At 50.0% G+C, this 22,639-nt stretch overlaps 2 protein-coding genes across 8 annotated transcripts in view; one reads left to right on the forward strand and one right to left on the reverse strand.

Moving 5' to 3' along the window:
- The window catches only part of LOC125951530 (uncharacterized), a 34,839-nt gene extending 13,914 nt beyond the window's left edge, over positions 1–20,925 (forward strand). For all 7 annotated transcript variants that reach the window (XM_049680430.1, XM_049680432.1, XM_049680433.1 and 4 more), the window contains exons 3-7: positions 10,206–10,431; positions 13,281–14,458; positions 14,539–14,837; positions 14,903–15,001; positions 16,971–20,925. In XM_049680430.1, the coding sequence (XP_049536387.1) occupies positions 10,206–10,431; positions 13,281–14,458; positions 14,539–14,837; positions 14,903–15,001; positions 16,971–19,415 (4,247 nt within the window). In that variant the 3' untranslated portion in view covers positions 19,416–20,925. The remainder of the gene's footprint in view (positions 1–10,205; positions 10,432–13,280; positions 14,459–14,538; positions 14,838–14,902; positions 15,002–16,970) is intronic.
- Positions 20,926–22,010: 1,085 nt separating this feature from the next.
- LOC125951557 (uncharacterized) overlaps positions 22,011–22,639 on the reverse strand; it is a 6,249-nt gene continuing 5,620 nt past the window's right edge. The window contains exons 3-4 of the mRNA XM_049680479.1: positions 22,311–22,639; positions 22,011–22,231 (exon numbers count right to left, since the gene is read on the reverse strand). The exon at positions 22,311–22,639 is cut by the window's right edge and continues 407 nt beyond it. Coding sequence (XP_049536436.1) covers positions 22,128–22,231; positions 22,311–22,639 — 433 coding nt within the window. The 3' untranslated portion in view covers positions 22,011–22,127. The remainder of the gene's footprint in view (positions 22,232–22,310) is intronic.

Consider the following 22,639-nt stretch of genomic DNA (forward strand, 5'->3'; position numbering starts at 1 on the left):
GGGTTCGCTTACCGGTGTAGGCACGTGCACCGAGGATCGTATCCGTGCCTGGTGTCTGGTTCGGTCTAACTTCAAAGCGCACCGGAACGGGAGCAGAAAGTGATAAAGTGACACTCTCGAGCTAATAATTGAGCTGGACATGATAGAGCTATCAAGGCGTGCGCATCTTCCAGGCGCGCATCGTCCTAGCAGCACGTGCCTCACCAGTCGTAAGTAGCGATCATCAATCAACAGTTGTCGGCACAGTGACGAGTACGAGTGTGTGTGTGTGTGTCATTGGTGATTGTGACACATGACATGAGCCGCAAATTTGACGAGACGAAACATAGGAGGTATGCTTTCGGTCGGTTATGCGAGACGCTTTCGTGTTTAGCGCACCTCCGACAGCTTCGCGACAGCTGTTAACTGTTGGTGATCGGCGTGAAAAATGACCATTTTATGACATGTTATCGTCTCATCGTCGCGAAAGCATTGGCCGCACGCAAAAGATTTACACCGCGAACGGGGTGCGCTGTCCATGAACCCCTTCTCCACTCCCCCGTCTCTCTTTCTCTCGCTCTGCGTCGCCAGCATGACACCAAATTCGAACGGCATATTTTTTTGTTTTATTCAATTCTCTCCAATTTGTTTTACTCGTCGGTGAGGTTTGTCACACGCGACACCCTATCTCTTCCTCAGGGGGTTGAGGGGTTTTCCACCGATTTCGCCTCAAATTGCGCTGATCCGATTGGTCCGAGAGAGTCGCTTTACGAGCATTCCGGTTTTTTTTTTGGGGATGGGGTTGTAAAACTGATGCCCCTAATTGACTGGCCGCTCGTTAGTGTGGTCCGGTTCCTCTCGTTCGAGTAGCACCGTATTGGACCGTTCTGGTTTACGACTTTTGAATAGTGTGGAGCACATGGTTATGTAATCACCGACCGAAGGATTACCGATCGGGATCCAGGTGGAGGTGATGAGCTTAGCTTGCTCCTCACAAAAAAGAAACATTAACATGAAAGTTGATTTTACTTTTCGTTGCTTGACAATGATTTTCGATCCATTTTTATTGACCTAGAGGGAATTAATGCTGGGACAACATTAACATCCTTAATTGAGAGTATTGCAAAACGAGCAACGAGCTCGTTCCGATCCAGTTCACTGTTGCGTTTGGGTTGAACCGGAGATTCGCTAAAATTGAAGCCGTTTTTCATTTAATGGTCGCTTGGGGCTCATTTTTGACCGCTTGTTAGGTACATCTTGGGTACGGCTAGCTATTGTGTTGATGCCGTTTTTGGTAGAAGCTAATTAATTTGAAAACCCATGAGTACGTACTTACATCCAACCGGCATTACAACCGACGAGCGCTCTTCGTCTGCTTTAACAGTATCTTCGCCTGCTTAGAATTTTGGGAACAATGTCGATACCATCGCTCAATCTTACTCTGCGGCTTCTCTCTGTGTAATTCCCGAGACCTAAGAAGACTTTATGGACAGGGTTCATCGGACTAATATTATAGAACGCGCAGGCCGAAGGTTTTTTTCCATTTCGATGCATTTCTTTAGTTAATCTGTTTCCTCAGACTGAACAATTATCGGTTTAGTGAACACATCACTAACTCACTCGACTTTAAATTTTAATTAATTCCAGCGAAACGAACACACACTTTTCCTTCTCGATGAGTCACAAACACTGACATTTTGAAGCAATGGTAACTCGATAACAAAAAAATAAAATATATCAGAGAACCTTATGACGAATGCTTGGACGGCATGGTTCCTATCACTCTGTTCGATATTCTCTCATCTCTCTCTTAACCACCGGGTTGCTTGGTTGCAATGCTTGTAGAGCGGCTGAAGAGTTGTGCTACATTTCCGGCCCTTTCGGAGTGCTTCATAGGTCCCCCACCCCCTTAGGGGAATATGAATTTTAATAACTCGTACAACAAACAACCCCTCGTCTCGCAACCCCCCGTTTGATCGAGGATCCCATAACGCTTTATCTTAAGCGAATCTAGCAGGTTCTCGCAACGGGACCCGCTCCTTTCCTGGCCACGGCACACGGGGCATCGTTGCTGGTCGGTAGATTAGTGGTAATATGCATTTTAATTCTTTGTATTATTCATGGGACTTGGCGTTTGTCGGGAGGTCGGGAGCAAAAGCTAACAAAAAAGAAGAAGAATGCAAAAAGCAAAAGAAAAATGAAAAATGTTGATCCTAGCGTTCGGGAGCCGTACAAGGAAGCGTTGGTAAACAAACAACCAAAAAAAAAGGGGTGGGGGTGGTGTTACGCGCGCTCTCTAGCTTCCCACGGCTTATCCGTTGGGATCATCGCAAACCCACTAAATGGAGAGGAAAATCCCGTACCGGAACTGGAGCGCATGCTTTTTCAGTGCGTGTCCTTAGGCGGTGGCGACGACGGCAGCGACGGTGGCGCTGATGGTGGAGGCTCATCAGGAGTTTATCATGACAATGAGGCCCCCTCCCACCACATGCGTGTGATACACAGCGGCCGCATAAATTTTGTCCCCCCGAAATGAAGATTCATTTCCGCCATATTGGCTGTATCACTATGAAGGACCTTCGTGTGCCGCTTGCGGCGTGGTCGGTGCGCCGCATGGCGTTTGTGGCTTTTACGGTTTTACGCCGCATCCCTCTTGCCTGTATCAGATCAGAGCGGTAAACATCGACGACCGTCGCTCACGGCGTATGCGGTGCGGTCGCGACTCCTACCTCCTTCCTGTTTTGGCGCAAATGCTGAAGGCCCCGGGCCCGGTGGCACGGTGGAGAGGAGGGGCCCTAAATGGTGGAAAATTTGTGGAAAAAGCGCGCGCTGACGACGTGTAGCTGCAGGGCCTCCTTGTTCAAAAGTCTGTGTTGCCGAAGTAGAAGCAGCAGCCGCAGCAGCTGTGCTGCCTCTCCGTACACCGAAGGCATTTTGTGGGAAAACAGAAACAAAAAAATGACGACGATACCGGAACCCCAGCACGCGCCTTCGGGCATTCCAGCAGAAGCAGCATCAGCAGCAGCAACAGAATCGTGCCACACAAACAAGATCTCGACGGCGACCCGGACCCGGTTGGCCGAAATTGCGTCGTTGTTTCGACGGCGACGGGAAAGGGAAATGGCTGGGAAAGTGGGATGGGAAAACTTGGCCGGCCGAAAAACGCGCTTCACGTTTTTCATTTTCATCCGGGGTCTGCAACATGCCGCCAGCAGCAGCAGTCAACCCGCAGAGTTTCATCGATCCGTTTGGGTTGCCGCCGCGTACGCCTCGTGGTGGGCCTCGTGCGAAGGTCAGGTTCAGAGGTGACCAACGACGACCCTCTCTCTCACTTCCCAAGACGCCATTCCATTTCAATTCCGTGTAATACGCACCCGATACGCGGTCGTCGTCGTCGTCGTCGGGAATGAAGGAATGGAGCAAATGAGCAGAGATGCGCGTCGCATCCCTTTTACGTCGTCGTGACCTTCGGCACTCGCAAAAGCTTTTCTCTTTCACTTCCGCAGTCGCATCTTCCGCCCAACGTACCCGAAATAAATAGAAACAGAGAGAGAGAGAGAAAGGAACACGGAATTCGCTGGAACTCGTTGGATTTTCTTTTAGGTCCTGCGTTGCGGCAACGTCGAGGATTCTCCAACGCGCACCACCAGTTACGCATTTCCGTTTCCCTTTCCCCCTTCCCGCACCCGGCCGCACACACACGCAGCACAAATCTCGGTCTCGGTCTCGGTCTCGGTGTCGGTCTCGATTGCGTTGTAGCGAGGCTACCGAGCGTGCGAACCTCGAACCGCCCCCCCGTCGGTGGTGACAGGACACGCCGTACCATTTCCCCGTGGCAATCTGGTGGTCCACCATTCTCCAGTGGCTTACCTTTCTCGTTCGGTATTCCGGGTATGTCTTTTGTGGGCCCGGGGAGGAGGAAGAGAGATGGTGGAGCCTTTTGCTATTATTGGTTGCGGGCGAACGGACGGACGGACGGACGGACGGGCGAACGGGCAAAAGTGCGTTAAGAAGGGAAGAGATGGGGTACCTCTTATCAGCATTCACCAGAAATCCTCGTCGTTCACGTCGTGTCCTGTGCGTCCTGCTCTGTGCTCTGTGTCGCTCACCTGACGCACCGCATCCAGTGGCCGACTCTTTCAAGGTCAGCGCGCGCGACAGACCGGAGATGGGAATACTCCTTGGGCGTCTTTAACTGAACGCGCCCAAATTTGGGTGTCGGAAGGCGGCCGTTCGACGTTCGACTGATTGAAGTGATTTGGCTTTGGTGGTCGCAAAAGCCTGGGAGCTTCACACCCCAGTAGTTCTTGGTTTCGGTAGCCATTTTGAAGCCCCACACATATATATACGAATGGTACGGGATGTTTCACAGTTTTGGCGGCGAGAAGCAAACGCTCGACGAACACGGAAGCCTTCTCATACATTATTCCGTTTGTTTGGGGATGAAGTGGTGGTGGAGGTGGTGGTGAGGGTGGCCACCATGCTCATGCGCTCCTCCACTACCGAGAGTTAGACTTCGCAGCAGCTGAAGCAGTACCAGAACCAGGGGTTTTTTTTATGATCGTAATGAAATAATTTATGATCGACAGCGGGGCGCACACACTCCTTTTCAATTACACTCACGCACTGCCGATGGGGTGAGCTTGGTGTGCGTGTATGTGTGCCTCCTCTTCCTAATTAGAGTCCCGAACTCAAGTGACGATTCTGCGATTCCGATTGAATCTAATTCTCTCGCTTGCTTCGCGTGCGTGCGCGAATCCGTTTGATTTAGTTTCCTGGCCCCTGCTGGTCGGCTCGGTTTGGCCTCCTTCCCATGGGGTGCGTCTCGTGTAGGTTTGCGTATTCATGCGTATAAATAAGTGTCCCCCCAACCCCGCGCTCCCGTGGGGCGACGAGGGAATACTAGGCACGCCACGCATCAGAGGCACCGCAAGGACGAACAAGGGTAATCCGCGGTGCGAGAAGCCGCCAATGCCGCCCGGTTCAATGCTCCCGGGCGCGCCAAACGCGTGTGCGTGTAGTGTATATGTATTCAAATCACATGGAAATGACTCATGTGAGGCCCGTTGGTCGAGCGCCACTAGAGGATTTGCGCCGACAGCAGGCGCCGTACGCAGTGCTCGAGCACAGCCCCACACATTTGTCACAAGATGGCGTATATAGTGGTGGTGATGGTGGTTGGGTGTCATAAATCGGAGGAGCTACAGTTTACAGTGGCACGGATAGGTCGTTACAATCTGGACCACCCTCCCTCCCAGCCGTTGGCGGATTACAATATGTTGCGGAACTGTACCGTAAACGACTCGCAGAAATCGAGAAAACATAATCGACTTTCGCCGGTCAAACGGCCCGTGTCCGTGTCCGTGTTCTGCTTGGCAGCAGCAGCAGCAGCAGCAGCAGCAACTTTGCATAACAGCAGAGCGCCGCGAAGAGTAATCAAAAACCGTGCTTCGTTGGTTTGCAAACATCGGAGCATCGATCGTGAATGGTGGAGACGATCCTTGGTCCCAAGAAGGCGCAAAACCGACGCTCCAACGTCCAAAGTGATTAGCGAATGTGAGACTGTAAGATCGAACAGAGAAGGCGAGAAAAAAGAGAGAGAGAGAGAGAGAGAGAGAGCAAGAGAGACCGGCAAATAAATCCCTCGCGCTGAAGACGACTCAAGACAACCATGATCAGCTTCCAACGTAAACATATCATCGTCTTCATTACAAAAAACCACCGAAGACGACGCCGTCGCCCGTCGCCGTCGACGCCGTTGTCGGGGCAAATAAAAAGGGAGAAGAACAAAGATCGTAAACATCGTAAATGTATGTAAATAAGCAAATAAAGCGGATACTCTCCCGTCGGAAGTGTGGACGCTGACGCGGTGGGTGGGTGCGACGCGATACAAATTAAAGGCGAAACCTTCTTTCCGTCCACCACTCGAGCGGTGATCAAGCTGTTACTCAAGGGTTACCCTTAGGAGGTGGCCCAATCGTCGTCGGTAGTCGCCACGAGGCGCACCGGAAACAGGCGGCGGTTTTTCCAAAAACCTCCTGCAGCGACTTTTAATTAGGAAGCAATTAATTACCCAAAAGTGTCAAGCGAAAGGGAAGATACACGCCACACCGGGGCACCGAGGTTGTCAATCTCGGAACAGGGTTTTGTACTTAAGAGTGGAGCAGAGCTCCTTCCTTCCTTCCTTCCGTATTTTATACGCCTTTGGCTGAAGATGATTTCATATCTTGAAAGCCACTTGCACTCGACGCCGACCGCCTCCTGAGGTTGAACGGCAACGAACGATCCGCGATGTAGGTCACACACACACGCACACACACAGTCACATGGCTCGGACTCGATCGTAAAATGTAAGATTTTTTTTTTGATGCAGGTCATTATACAGTTCAGATATGATCGACTCACCAAAAGCTGGCAGTCCAAATCGGTGAGCCAATTTTGCCAGTGTGACACCCTTGAACCCCAGACACACACACACACACTTTCGGCAGTAGTGGTAGCGTAGCGATCGTCCGTAATACTGCGCCTGATTGTTTGTTTGTTTGTTTTGTCTAGGCCGTGGCCTGTAGCGGGTTGACAAACAGCTGGCCAACGGTGTTGCTGATATGCTAAAATATGCTCGCCCGAGGATGGAGGAATTCAGCGCTTTTCTTTTTGCCTCGCAGCGCAGTCAGGCCATTCGTGATAGTGATGGTGGTTCCGGCATGGCGATACGCTTCTTGGTTTACATTAATTTGGGGTGGTGGTGTTGGCGACGCTGCCGCGCATAATTTGTGAAAATGTGAATCGAATTTTCACTCCACGCTAGACCGGGCAGGTGGCCAGACCTTACGCAGGTGGTCTCACACTAATCGAATTAGACCGAATGCGATGATGGGATGCGATGCGATCCGATGGTTCGTCACTTTCTTCGTTTTCGATCCTTAGGAATGTTGCTCACCGGTTGCGGTGGAATGCTGTCCACGATTCCCGGCGAGTGGTGGCATTATTTTTGTCTTTCACAGAGGGGGGGACTAACCTCTTGGGAATGTGCGAAACACATTCCCTCCAATGTGTATTAGCAGGTTAGGCGACAAGATTGTGAAATGTAGCTCTTCTGCTGCGCAGGTGCCCGCACTTCCGACTTTCTTCCGATCGACTAACTCGTCCTCGACACGGGACACAAACAGAGATACACGGACACACACACACGGACACTCATTCAGAGAGATCGCTGGCGACCATCTGGGGCTGTCTCGGCACGTGGGGTTTTGTCGCAGTCAAAACGGAGTGGGGATCATAAAAGAAAGAAGAAGAAGAAGAAAAAATTATGTTAATCACACCAAACGACAGCCAGACGGGCATAAATAAATGGCGTTAGCTCTATCACCGTAGTGGCCCCACAGTCCGCCCCCTATGCCGTCCCGTCATCTGCAACCCATTTCCTCGGTCGGTCCGTCGGTTGCTGGTTCTTGTTTCGTTTTTCCCATTTTGATTATGGTCGATTTTTAGGACACGTTGTATGGGGTCAGAGCTTACAGTTGCGGACATATTTTCGACTTTTCAATCGTTTTGGTCTGGTGCCGCTGGGGTGCCACCGCTGCTGGTGGTTAAGCACCATATTTACTCATTTTGCGACGACGACGACGACGCACGCACGTAGCCGAACATCGAATTCAATGATGGTCACTACGATTGGCCGCTTGGGAGTCCATTGCGACCATCGCGACCACGTGTTATTCAACAAGAGATGATTTCGTTTTTTGCGTTTTTCCTTTCTCCCTCTCTCAACACCACTGTCTGGTCGGTGATTAACCACTAAACATCCTGTCCGAACACCTTTTTGGGTGGAAGGAGGATGATGTGATCCGAGAGGAGTTCACTTTCCCTTGGGCGACGATGGCGTCGCGTTCATTGAGGAAAGCGAAATGTATTAAAACCGAGAACAACAAAAACAGGGGAAAGACAAAAGTCGAAGAAATATTGATGCCAGACAGAAAGTTGGTGTCCGTCCTTTCGGTCGATTCGAGGTGGACCGGTTGTGTCTCACGATCGCCCATCGGCGTGGTCAATGGTCCGTGAGGTCATTTATTTTACACTCCGGGAGGTCGTTGAAGTCAGCCTCGGGTGGTGGTGGTTGTTTTGTGGCACTAAACCGATTGTGTTAATGGCGAACGAAAAGCGCGAGGAAACAGCAAAATTTCCCATTTTTACGAGTTTTCTTTCTTTGTTTATGGGCTGTTGTGTTGATTACCCTTTTTGTTTTGAAGAATTTTAAATAATAAAGCAATTATGCGGAGGAATGGCGGGGGTTAAGAACATTAGATCCTACGTAGATCGTTGTTAAACTTCATGTACCTTACTTGCGTCGAGTTTTGGTTATTGGTGAGAAGCGAAACCAGTTTTTTTTAATGTATCTTTGAAACAGTTTAAAATGTTCACAACATGACTGTTAAACATGTTTCCTTGTTTATATACTGAATAGTTCTGTGTAGTAGTACCTATCAACAAATCCAGCGCTACGGCGCCAAAATCACTTGTGTAAGGTCAGTTACCTTGCGGCACGTTAATAGAAAATTTGTCAAACGGAAAACGAGCGATTAACAGAATGGAATTAACAGAATGCCCATTTCGCTAAGTATACCCTTTACATAACCTAAGCTAAATTATACGAAAAGCTGATCCAGAAGCGAAGAGCGACCGAACGAACCGAATACCCTGCAGCGGTTCGGCGAATTTAGATTCCGTTCCGTCTTCCGGTGAGTGAGAAGTTAGCACCAACACGCCCCGTCGATCCCACGATGCGTTGGTCCAAGTGGATAAGCCGTTGATGTGTGGAGATCGCTGGACGCTAAGCACAGACAGACAGGCAGGCAGCTCGGCTCGGAAACGCTCCAGTTGACAGCCTAATCAGTGTTACTCGTCGATTCTGAACCCCCCGTGCGTTTCGCTGTGTGTGCCAGACCCACACACACGCTCCCGATGATAATTATGATGCTTCTCGCTTCTTCCTGGCCTTGCCGGTGTCATTTGGTTTGGTGTGTGTCGAAGATCGACTGGCAATGGCCGCGGAGAAGAACCGCGTAAAGGAACGCGCACGGGCGATGTTTCCTTTGGAGCGGCAGCGGTCTAGAGGATCGACTACAGATTGACTACGGGGGGTGGTTAGCAAAACAGCGATTTGAAACGTCAAACGATCATCAACATATCACCCACATCCCATGGGCCATGCCGATGGTCGAGTGTGCCCTATACCGTCGGGCAATTTGATCATGAAACGAGATCATCACGCCTTGGCACAACAAATAGGTTGCGTGATGAATGATCTTGCCCTAGTGCAGGCCGGTATGGTATGGCGATCGTTTCAAGTATCATTATCCGTGAGTGCTTCGACCACGTTTCGCCAATGTTTTCGCTTCCCTCAACACTGCCATCGGCGGTCGGTGTTGAGGTTCACATGAGTAGACGACGAGCGTGAAATACCTACCATGCGATCCGGTTAGAATCGTGGAGCGCAAATCTTTCGCACAGATGTTGATAGCCTGCGGTCAGAAGGATGATGAACACAGACGTGTCTTGTATCCAAGAATGCTATCAGCCGGTGGATGTTGCTTGGGAAGTGGTCAAGTATGGAAGAACTGTTGTGTCTAGGGGCTAGCATTGGCCCAAATCCATATGCGCGTTCTGGTGAGCGTGTAAAATAGAGGCTATGACTCCTGGTTTTTGATGTCACCTCGCACCATATTTTACGAGAACCAGTAGAAAATGGTTAAAAAAAACATGTTACTTTCTAACACTTTCTGATCCACTGTGCTCTCCGAATGAATACTGGTTAAAAGTATCCCAACAACCACTTTTAAAAACTACTTTTCGAAAATTTCGAGGTGCACAACAGTTAAATGCTATCCCATAGCCTATTCTATTCCAAAATCAAGACGGTCTGCTTCTTCTACAGCCTTCTAGCTGCGTTGGTAGTCATTTATCCGATTAATCGAAGTAGTCTTAGATGCTTTTTGGTTTTGAAAATGCACCTCGAAACCAACGGACGCAACCACACACCGGTTCTGACTGGTAGTAGAGAGCGGCAACAGAGTAACGGTGCGTGATTCGCTCACGAATAAACCACTCGACCAAACTAGACCACACCAGACCAGACGGGATATGGTTTATTTTTAATTCGAAATTCACTTCTTAGCCTTATCAGCCTCGCACTCACTCATACTCTGCTTCCCTCTTTCTTTTTACAGTCAATCTGACACCCCGGTTCACGACGGCGAAAGGGAACGACTCGATCGCCATCCAGGTGTCGCGGCGCTTCACGCACCAGATGGTGTCACGGATCTATGCGATCTTTCTGCGCGAAGTGCTTGGCTATCAGAACGTGAAGCTGGTCGAGTTCCCGGAAGCGGCCCGCCTGCCAGATGCAGAAACCGAACGCATTCGTCAGTTCCTGCTACTGGATCACCTATCAAAGTGAGTGGCCATCGTCATCATGTCGACAAACTAGAGAGTCACCCAATTAGTGGCGCATTAGTGGGGGAAAAAAAGGGGTGGTGAATGTCACGGAGGTGACAACACTATCACCCGGTGCCGGTGATCGTGTCGCTTCGCTACCATCGCCGACAGCTACCATCACGAATTTACACGAAAGGGGTGTAACCCAGGCCGGCCAGGCCAGGGTCATAAATATTGTCTTACTTGAGCCGCGAACTGGCGGCGAACTGGCGCGCGAGGGTGGCCCCGATGGCGTCGTCATCCGCTGCCGTCGGTTTCGTTTAATTTCGGCGCAAAAACTCCACGCAAACCCCTTCGACCGCCTCGGAGAGACGACATAAGATTAACGTTCACGGTCGCGGTCGCGGTCACACGGGACACCAGACGCCGGAGACGCAGACGCAGACACACCGCAAGACAAGACAATTAGCGGTGAACCAAAATAAAATAAAACGCATATTTAAACATGATCACGCGAGACGGGGTGGGCCCGGGGAGGGGGCTCGGGGTTCGAGTGTTTCTGTGCCTATGTGTCTATGTGTGGCCAGTAATTTTTGGGGCAATCTAATAAGCCCCGAGCCCGAGTGGAGACATTTGCACATTTTGAGTAAACCGGGGGCCAAGCGATAGAGAGAGAGATAGTGAGAGAGTGTTTGGGGTGCATTAGCTGCTAAGTGGCAAACGGGAGAATGTCATGCAATCTGGAGCTGACACGCCAGCGCTCGTGCGGACAATCACCCCGTTCTCTTATGCTCCTATGGATAAAAGCTCTACCACCGCTGCTGCTTATCTTCCAAAAATCGATGCTCAATGGTGAGTGCTCAAAGAAGAAGAAGTAGAGTGTAGGTGGCCCTGACAGGCGTATTAGAAGCGAATTAAAAGTCGACATTTTTTTTTTGGTTTTTGGGTTTGATGATGGACGATCGTGGAATAATTTTTCGCGATCAGACGGCTCTGGCGTTCCAGGGTGGTGGGTGAGAGTCGCCGAATCGTAACGCCATCGCGCGCCTGGACTGGCTTGTGCTGGACATTATAGTGAGAAAATGAGCCTCACTGGGGGTAGGTGGGTGGTGGAAGTCAATTTTATAATGGTTTTAATTAACTCCAAAACCAAAGGTGCTCCTGATAGCTGCGACCACGTGATCATAAGTGGTAGAGTAGCATGCCGAATGCGCAGGGTCAATGACCGATCTTGCCTTCGCAGCATGACGTGTCTGCAGGAGGAGGAGGACGAGGAGGAGAAGGAGGGGAAGCGTTGAGCGGGAGCCTGACCCCCGGCGACGGCGAGCAGATCTTCTACGAAGAAGTGATGGTCCCGCGATTGAGATTTATGTGCGCGAATGATGGAAACAAAGCCCCAGAAAGGCTCTCAACATAGGTGGAGATCATCGGATCGGACTCGCTACCTGCTCGTAGTTGAAGGAGTTGCCAAAACCAAAACGAGAAGGAAGTAAAAGTTTGGAACTTCGGTTGCCAGAAGGGGTTTTGTCCCGGTTCGTCCGCCTGTCCGTTTGTCCGTTGTTGGCGTGTTGCAATGCAGCGCACGTTCACCACGTTCGGCTGATCACCGGTTGTCAGCGTTTTAAATTGTCTTCCAAATGTCCATGCCTCCTCCGGGATTGGCACCGATCGCCAACGCCACCATAACTGTCAATCGCGCATTGTGTTGTTTGTAATTCATGCCTTTTTCCCAATTCTCTCCAATTCGCCCGAAATATTTGCTTCATTCATTAACTCCCAACACGCAGCGCGTGATAAGATGGCGGCGGTAAGTGGTGATCATCTCATTTCGATCAGAATCGCGCTCGCAATCGACGGGCGTCCTGTCGGCAGTAATTTGATCCCGAGCAACGGCCCTCGCGAGCAAGAAGCATAAATGCCGAATTTCGGCTTCATGTTTATCGGTCATTTCTGTGGATCGCTCGATCGCAGAACAACTACTCGAAGGTTTTATGGTTGGAACTTGATAGGCCCCTAGGTCTTGAGCGCCTCCGGCACGTTTCGTAGCACCAAACTCCTCTATCGATCGTCATTCAGGTGCCCTCTGGTCCCATTGGTGGGCCTTCAGACGCTGTGTCGGCTACGGTTGGTGTCCCCGTAGCGCAGTCCCAGGTCCCAGTGTTTCACCTGTGTCAATAGCGGTTGCGTTGCCGTTCAAGGTACTCCCCAAACAGCATCACGCCACCGTCGTCTACACAAAACCCTTTTTCGACGGGGATTGTTATGTGTGGCACACGCTCTGTCGCTTTGCTAGAAACTTCTGGTTTTTTTCTTCCCCAGAAACCCGCCCGGTTTTTGTCTTCAGTACGGTTCGTCTAGACCGAACACTGCTGGGCAAACAGCATCCGTCCTCCTCTCCGTTGACTAACAAACAACAAAACAAAACAAAAAACCCCAAAGAAAAAGATAAAAAGCAAATCTGAAATCCTGTGTCCCACTGTGGCGACGCTCAAGGTTCGCGAATGTGTTTCGTTTGTAGTTAAAAAAAAAATTAAACAATTTGTCTCTGTGGTCGGGACACATTTGGATTGGCCGCGGTGTGTCGCGCGTTACTGCGTCTCTCGATTGTTTTGATTCCGAGACATAACCGAGGGCGTCGAGGATATGATGGCCTATCGCGTGGACGATCAACAACAACGCGGACACGAGTATAGATAGTGGTGGTTGCGAGGGAGGCTTTGATATTTCGAGAAAATGACACGTCCTGTTACGTTCGTCGGTGTAGCGTTGCAATATCGAACACGCGGCAATGATATGTTGAAGCGTTCCATCTATCAGTGTCATTAGCGGTCTAACAAGTGCATTTGTACGTTCGTTTATCGTTGCAGTGTTGGAGACGGATGGCCGGACCCAACGATCGATCTGGAAGTGTGGCTCCTGTCGGACTATAATATGATTCCGACGGGAATTCAGGAAGCGGGAGCCATTACGCACCCGGGTCGGTATGGGTTGTTCATCCCGAAATCACTGGTCCGCAAGGAAGAAGCCTATCCGAAGGTGCTGCCCTACACCCTGTTCCAGCACGACCCGAACAATCCACGGTACCAGGACTTCATCAAAAAGTACGACATCTCGGAGAGTATGTTCGAATCGATCGTCCGCTACGCGGAACGAGCTTGCGGTCGCGACTGCAACGAGCAGGGTATGTTCGTGCCGGAACAGTGTACCGTGGAGGGCCGCAAATGCGGGCTAGTGCTTGCGCCCCACTACGAGGATACGCACTTTCTCGTGAAGCACATCGTCGAGATGCAGTTCCAGCTGAAGGTGCTGTGGACGGGCGCTAAACTGCAGCTCGCGATTCGTCAGCTGATGGCCGCGTACGGCGGTGAGCGGAAGGTGGGCAAGAAGTTCCTCGTCTTCTACTGGACACCATCGGAGGTGATCAACAGCCGCCAGCGGGAATACCTGCAGGTGACGATGCCTCGTTGCGAGGAGATGGCCGTCAGCAACGATACGGGGTGCAAGTACGAGCTGACGCCCCGGTTGAAGTACTACGCGAGGAACTTCGCCTCGGCGAACCATGCCCTCAACTCGTTCATACAGCTGCACTTCGACGAGTACGATATGGAGCACCTGTTCGATCTGTACGATCTATACGAGGATCGGATACTGGCGGCCCAGGACGAACAAAACCTCGAGTACAGTAAGCAGAGTTTGATCGAGAACTACAATGCGATCGCCTGCGATTGGATGAAGAGCCGCAAGTACATCTGGGAAAAATGGAACCCACAAGCAGAGAAGGAGAAGATCATCATTGGTGGCATTTTCCCAAACACAGGGATGGGCCCATCGTATCGCGGTATTCTGCCGGCGGCATTGGCGGCCCAAAATGACATCAACTACAATCAAACGATACTCAGCAATTACGTCCTGGAGGTGCATGTCAGGGATGGTATGTGTAAACCGGACGAGGTGTTGAAGCAGTTCATCAACTACTACCTCCAACGGTCACCGCTGGTCGGAGTGTTGGGGCCGGCTTGCAGTGAAACGATCGAGCCGATTGCAGGTACCGTAAAGCTGACGACGATCGCACTTCCGTTGCTAGCGGTGCATAACATCTAACAAGGCGTTTGTTTGGTTTTGCAGGAATATCGAAGCACTTCCGAATGGCTGTCATCTCGTATTCGGCCGAAGGGGCCTCCCTGACCGATCGCGAAACGTATCCATACTTCTTCCGGACCATTGGTGAGAACCAACAGTACAAACACGTCTACGCCCAGCTACTGCCGAAGCTAAACTGGCACCGGGTGGCGGCACTCACGGAGGATGGTCAGAAGGCTACCGAGTACATCTCGTACATGGAGCCGATGCTGAAGGAGCACAACATTGAGCTGATATCGAATAAAAAGTTCCCGCGTGATCTGAAGGACAGTGACATGCAACGGGTAAGGTAGCCTAAAGGCTGTCCCCGCAGCTGACCGTTAACCGTGCGGTACCTTTTTGTTTACAGTATCTGCTAGATTTAAAGATGAAAAATGCCAAAATCATCATCGCTGATGTAGACGACAGGATGGTCAAGGTTGTCATGTGCCACGCGTACCATTTAGAGGTAGGTGTTCATGCGTTAGTGCCGACTGGCCGCCGTTCTCCATATTCATCAATATTACGGGATGGTTAAGAGATGTTTCGAGTTTTTTGCCTGCCTAATACCGAAACATTCCCAAGGTCACGGCGAATCGTTCGTCGTGAAGGGAGTGGCGACTCCTTTGAATATTCATGCTCAGCCCTTCACTTACAATACATTCCTAGCCATAGCTGTGAGTCGTTCGTAATAGTTTCGCTTGTGTGTGTGTGTGCCATTGAAGTCAATTCGGCAATGTAACCTAAAGTTTTCTATTAATTAACACTAAAGTCTAGTATCAATTGGTAGGCCGATAGGTTCATCCAGGGATCGGGATAAGTAGTGTACACTATTACGTTACGCCGGTAGACGATTAATGAACAACGCTGGCGCCAACGAAGAAATGATGAGGGAGCAAATACTGCGGATAATGACACTTCTACTCCGATACGAGTAATGCGAGTAGCAAGGGCAATGAAATCGCTTAATCAGACCACCTGTTGGCTCCTCTTACAGAGTTGTTTACAAGCTAAATGGCGCCCTATGTGCCTCCCGTTCTACTAGGCTCTCGTTTTAGAATGGGATTGTTGTGCCTGATCGTGTTCTCAAGCCCAGGAGGGCAAAACTGCAGATCATCCACACAAAAAAATGAAAAAGAAATACGCTACGCCATGCTGTTGTCGGGTCATTTTTTACCCTTATTTAGCCGCTGAGTTTCTGGGGGTTGCGGTGTTACGGAGTGAAAATGTTGATGACGGTGCTATTCATCGAATGGCAACGGAACGAAAATCGTTTCACCATCGTTTCACCATCGCGTAGCAAACTATAATTCATGTGGATAAGTGTTAACGCCTTCTTATTCTGAACAGACCTTATATTGAACCGTACCGAGAACCATGCCCAATAGAGAGCTACCAAGATGCTAGAACATATTGCATTTATCTGAACCGCGAGCTGCACCGCGCCTACTACAATGTAGTGCACCGAAGCGAAATCGTCGTAAACAGCACGTGCTTACTGAGGTGAGGTCGGCATTTTGTTTCATTTTTGGATTCCAAATCAATCGCTGCTACGTGTGATTGCAAGGCACTTTTGTATGCTCCATGTTTCGTTTCGATCCGGAGGTTTTCCATCGTTTTGCCATGTTTGCAGTATAGGCGCTCATCGTATGCTCATGTACACGTTCGATGATCCATTGATTACACGCCATTTTTGGGGCGCCATTTCCGTCACCGGATATCGGTTTCTCGTATTGCCAAGGTGACGCCACTCAATGTGATAGTTAGTTGCACGGTGCAAGTTGCAAAATCGGTGTCACCTGCACTTAACACATGGATCATATATTGCACCAACAGCTAGCAGACGCTGTCCGTCCAAATGATACCGCTTGTGGGCCCATAAGCTACGAACTCTTTGCTGCATTGTGGCATATGGCGCTTGGTGCACGGATGCCTCCCGATGCTCCTTTACACATTGGCCAGCTGCCACCGGTCCGTGAACGTAATAATGAATGAACGTGATGGTCAATATGTATGCCCCGTCTGCTTAGTTGCCTTGTCGACGAAAATGCAGAAACAATGTCCATCACACCGCACCGCGAAATGGCAATTGTTTGTTGGCGCTGTAACTTTGTGTGTTTGGTTTCGTCGCGGTTTTGGATTTGTTTGCTCAAGTACTTTTTCTTCTTGCTGTGAACCAGAAGGGCACAAGTATCGTTTGGCATCATCAGCGAGTTGGTGTTTATCGTTTGTGCACACACGATTATGACCTCGTTTGCGGTTTTACTATATCCGGAGAAGGTCTCGGTGAACCACGAAGGGAAATGGCCAAAGGTCAGGAGTGTGGAATTTAGAGCTTCGACAGCTATAGCATCTGGTTGTGAATGTGTTAATGTAGCTAGGGTTTACTTATCAAATGTCTTATTATTTTTTGTTTCTCTCTTTGCCTTGCCCCATAGATGACGAGCGAAAATGGATACATCTGGTTCTTGCCGATGTGGCTGACGAATTTGTGGAACCAAACCGTGCTTCCTTCGAACGGCGGGAATAGTAGCTCTCGGTCTTGCACGTTGGAGGAGTACCGGCATGCCATGAATGGTCACTTCTCACTGTCTCATGCACCGTTCGCCGATGATAATAGCCGCCTGGAAGTGGACGGATCGACTGTTAGCAGTTGGAAGAAGAAATACAACCGAGCACTACAACAGCAATGCTTCAACAGATGCAATGCATCGGATTACGCTGGCTACGCGTATGACGCCGTCTGGGTGTACGCGCTCGCACTCGACAAGTTGCTGCGTAATGATCCGTCCTCCTTCAGCGATTTGCATTCGCCGGAGACGACCAAAAAACTAATCGAGAATATACAAAAGACCGACTTCCAGGGTGTATCCGGAAGGATTCGCTTCAATGAGGCCGGCTCACGCTACACCATCATCAACGTGGTCCAGTTTATCAACGGGACACCGAACATTGTGGGCCATTTCACGCCCAACATCTCCGAGAGCAAGTACGAGCTGATTAACGGGGAGCTGCACCTGAACGAGTCGGCGATCGTGTGGTTGACAAGGGATGGCCGAGCACCGGATGATGGTGCGGAGGGGTGCTCTCTGGATGGGCTGGCCGCCCTCTTCGACATTAGTTGCGATCAGGCGAAAGTAGTGTTGATCACGGCGTCCTGTGCCGTCTGTATTATGGTGCTTTCGGTGGGTTCGTTCTGCTTCTGGAAGGATCGATACGATCGGAAGATGAAAACGTCGGCCAAGTACCTGCAGAAGCTGGGCATCGATCTGCTATCACCGTCGGCCATCCCCTTCAACACGCTGGACAAGTGGGAGATCCCGAAGGATCGTGTCGTGATCAATCGCCGGCTTGGCGAGGGCGCATTCGGTACGGTGTACGGCGGTGAGGCGCAGATTGAGGATGAAGGCTGGACGGCCGTGGCGGTGAAGACGCTCAAGGTTGGCTCCACCACCGAGGATAAGGTGGACTTCCTGTCCGAGGCGGAAGCGATGAAGCGCTTCGATCACAACAACATCGTCCGGCTGCTGGGCGTCTGTCTGCAGTCGGAACCGGTCTACACGATCATGGAGTTCATGCTGTACGGTGATCTGAAGACGTACCTGCTGGCTCGTCGTCATCTGGTCAACACGAAGCAGACGGAAGACTCGGACATCTCGAACAAGCGACTTACGATGATGGCGCTCGATGTGGCGCGCGCTCTCTCGTATCTGGCCGAGCAGAAGTACGTCCACCGGGACGTGGCCTGCCGGAATTGTATGGTTAATGCGCAGCGTGTTGTCAAGCTCGGTGACTTCGGTATGGCGCGGCCCACGTTCGAGAACGACTACTATCGCTTCAATCGGAAGGGTATGCTTCCGGTGCGCTGGATGGCACCGGAATCCCTGGCACTCGGTTACTTCACGCCAGCGGCTGACGTTTGGTCGTACGGTGTGCTGCTGTACGAGATCATCACGTTCGGATCGTTCCCATTCCAAGGAATGACGAATAATCAGGTGCTGGAGCACCTGAAGAACGGCAACACGCTCACGATACCGACCGGCGTGAAGCCGCAGCTCGAGGGACTGATGAAGGCGTGTTGGAACCGCGACCACAAGAAGCGACCGTCCGCGTCGGAGGTGGCAGATTTCATTTCGAACTATCCGCGACTGCTCAACCCGTGTCTGGATGTACCACTTGCCTCGGTCGAGATGGTCGATACGGATAGCGATCAGTTCGAGCTGCTGCCGGCACTGCTCCGGTACAAGGACGATCATCAGCAGCAGCAGCAACCGACGGCGGATCTGCTCGTCGGTACGCAGCCACTGAACGATCTCAACAATGGCTACAACAACGTCAGCATCATGGCAACCGGTGGTAACCAACAGCGGCAGCGTCCACGAGCCATCAATCTGAACGATCTGAACGTAGCAACGGACTTCACAACCGTCAACCCATTGCCACCGATGGATGAGGAGGACTTTGACGGGAGTTATCCTGGTCCGGGTCAACATCAGAAGCATCAGCACCAGCGTAGCGGGCCGCACCGAGATACCGCAACCGGCAGCAGTAGCAACGGTCAAAGTTCGTACAATCCAATCGAACCTTTGCTGCAGCGCAACACCGAAGTTACGAAGAGCAATAACAGCCTACTCCGGTACATGCCAATGTTTGGTTTCGGCAAAGGCAGAACAGTAACCATCGGTGGGACAACGATCGTGACGGGAACTGGTAGTGGCGGTAGCGGTTTAGGCACTGTGCAGGCGACCACGATTGGTCCGATTATTGGAGCGAGTCCACTGGGTTCGCCGACCCTATCCCAATCACCAACTGGATCCATTCTGGGTACGAGCGGTGGTACGATGATTGTGAACACGCGCAGCACCAGCACAACCGTTCTATAGCCTCGGGCCAGTGCACGAGCGGTTGGATTGAATGAATGTATCGGGAATGTGAAAGCAAAATGAAACCAAAACTCTTTTTAACTTAGCCAACGATCCTAAGCACTAGACCGGTGTAACTCCTAGCTGTGTATTGGAGAAAGACACAAATTCGACCATCCCGCGTTTGTATCGCAGACCTTTAGGGATGGTACATCTAAAGCATTTCACGCATAGATACAATATCACACAGACCAGACCAGACCAAACCATTGGCAAAACGTTGATGCTTGGCGAGTGGAAGTAAACACTGCCAAAGCGACAGCCAAACCCCGCAAGACACTAATCTCAACAGTACAAACTAACTCATACCGTCCAGAATGATAGTCGCCGCTCTCTCGCAAATATGCTACGCCAGCGAAGCGAAGAGGCACTAGATCCACGATCAATAGGTTAGTAGCAGCAGGAGCGACTAGTAGAGTGCATATTTTAATTCTAAGCTATTACTATACTGGAACCGTTACCTAGGGATTGGTGGTTGCTGAGGTTTTATCGGTTCAGCCAACCAAACGAGACACCCAATAATCTGACATAGCCAAATTTTATTCCTCTACACACCAAGCATCGCATCACCAGGATGTGGTGTGGTGGGCAAGAAGAAGTCTCCTAGCAGTAGGCAAATAACCGACGTTAAGACATGTTCCTTATTGTCCTGCCTAGCGGACAAAGTGAGAGAACCGATAGTTCTGTTACTCAAACCATGAAGATCCTTTTATATTATTCGAGAAACTCTGCTCCTGCTTATCCAGGCGAGTATGCTAGCTGGTAAGGAAAGACACGTTAGATGCCACATGGGAACGGCAATTGAAGGCAATAGGAAAGCATCATTACTGTAACCAGAATCCTATCGAGCCCTCTTAGGAGCTCCCTTCGAAAAGCTCTAACAAGGCCGGTAATTTTCGAATACACCCCCAACCAGAGAGAGAGATATATATATATATAGAAGGCGATCCCGAGGCTCATGAGTGGAAGAAGAAGGCTTTCGCAATCTCAAAAGACTGATTAGCTGGTAAGTGGTCCATTGTGGAACCAGAGGATCAGAGGCGCGTGGGAAACCTCTACCTCATCCCTTTTTTTAGCTAGCCTCAATATAGCGCATTCGCTAAAGCAAAAAAGTAATCAACATTTAATTCAATACTTTATCAGCGTTCGGAGGGTGTTCCAGAGGAAAGGTAGGCGGACAGTAGCGAATGTAGGAAATACAGTAGATAGCAGCAAGCAGTAGGGGAGAACACTTTCCTTCAGACGACGATAATTAATCAGCATCCCTACATGCGCTGAAATAGAGAAATATATATATCCATACATTCATACATATGTATATTATTGACAAATATTCTCTGAATTTGAATAAACAAAAGATTTCAATTAAAAACAGCAATCCGCCAACAACACCTTACCTACTTACTACTCTTGACCCTAGGTTCGGCGATATTCCCGGTGACATCGGATTGTGTTCATCAGCAATCCACATGGTCTTGATCCAGTACCAACTTTCTCAAAACATTACTAACATTACAAGCGGCAATTGATGCCACTGCTTTACGGCGTTCGACACCAGACACATCATATTTACTAATAGTGTTTTATTCTTTACAATTCCAATAAACATACGATTCGCTGTCTTCTCCCCGCACATAGCGCATCAATTCAGCTTATCCTTGCTTCTTGCTTCTGCCACGCCAGTACCGGCTCACTTCTGTGCATATCTGTAGGTTCGCTACGAATGTGAAACACATGTTACAATGTTTTTAGTACGTAGAAAACACGCTTGACTTTTACGGTATTTTAAGAATCGGAATCTGCGGCGCAAGATACGGCGCGCAGCGACTTAAAGAGCTCTTGCGGAAGGAATGTATAGCTCCAATGTGATCATAAAACCGACAGAAAAGAGCGAACTAGGCAGAAGGATACAATTTGTCACGTGCGCTGCTGAGTGAAAGATGACAAACATGCATAAATATACACACCTCGAACATGGTGTACGTTGACAATGGTATAAGTCTGAAGCTGGGCACCGAAAACCAATGAAAGTGATGCCAAAGCCGTGTCAGCCGCAGCCTTCGACTCAAACTGTGGGACAACTAACAAACTATCACTTACAACACTTACACGCAAGTATGATATAAAACCGGATAACATACAGCACCACAGTACAAGGAGAAAAGAAATGATGAGCAGAAGCACTAGAGACAGGAAACCGATGTAACCGTTCGAGACCCACTGGTGCATCTTCCCGGGATGGCCATACGGTTTCTTGCGAAACGCATGATATCACATCACATATAGAAGTCGCTGCCACATGACTCGTGCGCAACATCTTTAACAAATTTATCCTACTCATGTTTTAGCATTCCCGCTTCTCCCGCGTTAAAACCATTTCATTTCTATATCCGTAAAATGCGCTTCGAAACGCGTGAAATGAAGGACAGATAAGAAGAGGTATAGTAGTAATAGTAGAAAGGTAATCTATCTTGCATTGCCTTGCTCTCTTTTTCATTTTCTGCTACGCTCGCTTTCTCCGTCGGTTCGAATCATGGTATCACTAAAAATGTCTCAGAAGGATCAGAAGGCTAACCGGATGTATTCTTCGAATAAAGATGTTCCAATGATTCGACTCGATACCGACTTCTAACCGATTTCTCCCTCGGTGCAGCGCGTGCTTACACATCTGCTTTAATTCAACTCGTCCAGGTTCTGAATGTCGATCAGCGAGATGTGGTTTCCGCCGAATTCGGCAAACTTCAGGCGCTCCACGATGTCGGTCGAACGTTTGTAGACTGTGGAAAGACGATAAAAATATAAATCGTTAGACGGCACAACCGATGACCTAACATATTGGGCCCGGGATGTACTTACCACCACTAACAACCTTCTCCAGCGAGTAGATCTTCATCTCAACGCATTCCTTGGTGATGCGAGGCGAAACATCGGTATAGTCGGTCAGTTCGGGCGTGACCACGCGCATCGTCTTCTTCAGTACGCTCGTGTCGATGTTGTAGTAGCCCTCCTGCATCTTCTGGATGAGATCGCGAAGTGATCGGGGCGGTAGCACCGTCTCACGGTCGAGCGGCATGATGAAGCAACGGCGATACGCACTGTCGATGATGCCGGACTGGTTGAACTTGAAGTCGTGCAGGAAACGGGCGGGACGCTGACCACGGAATAGTGGTACATCGATCTTCGAG

This window comes from Anopheles darlingi, chromosome 2 (assembly GCF_943734745.1).
Source record: "Anopheles darlingi chromosome 2, idAnoDarlMG_H_01, whole genome shotgun sequence".
In the NCBI taxonomy this organism is placed as follows: Eukaryota; Metazoa; Arthropoda; class Insecta; order Diptera; family Culicidae; genus Anopheles; species Anopheles darlingi.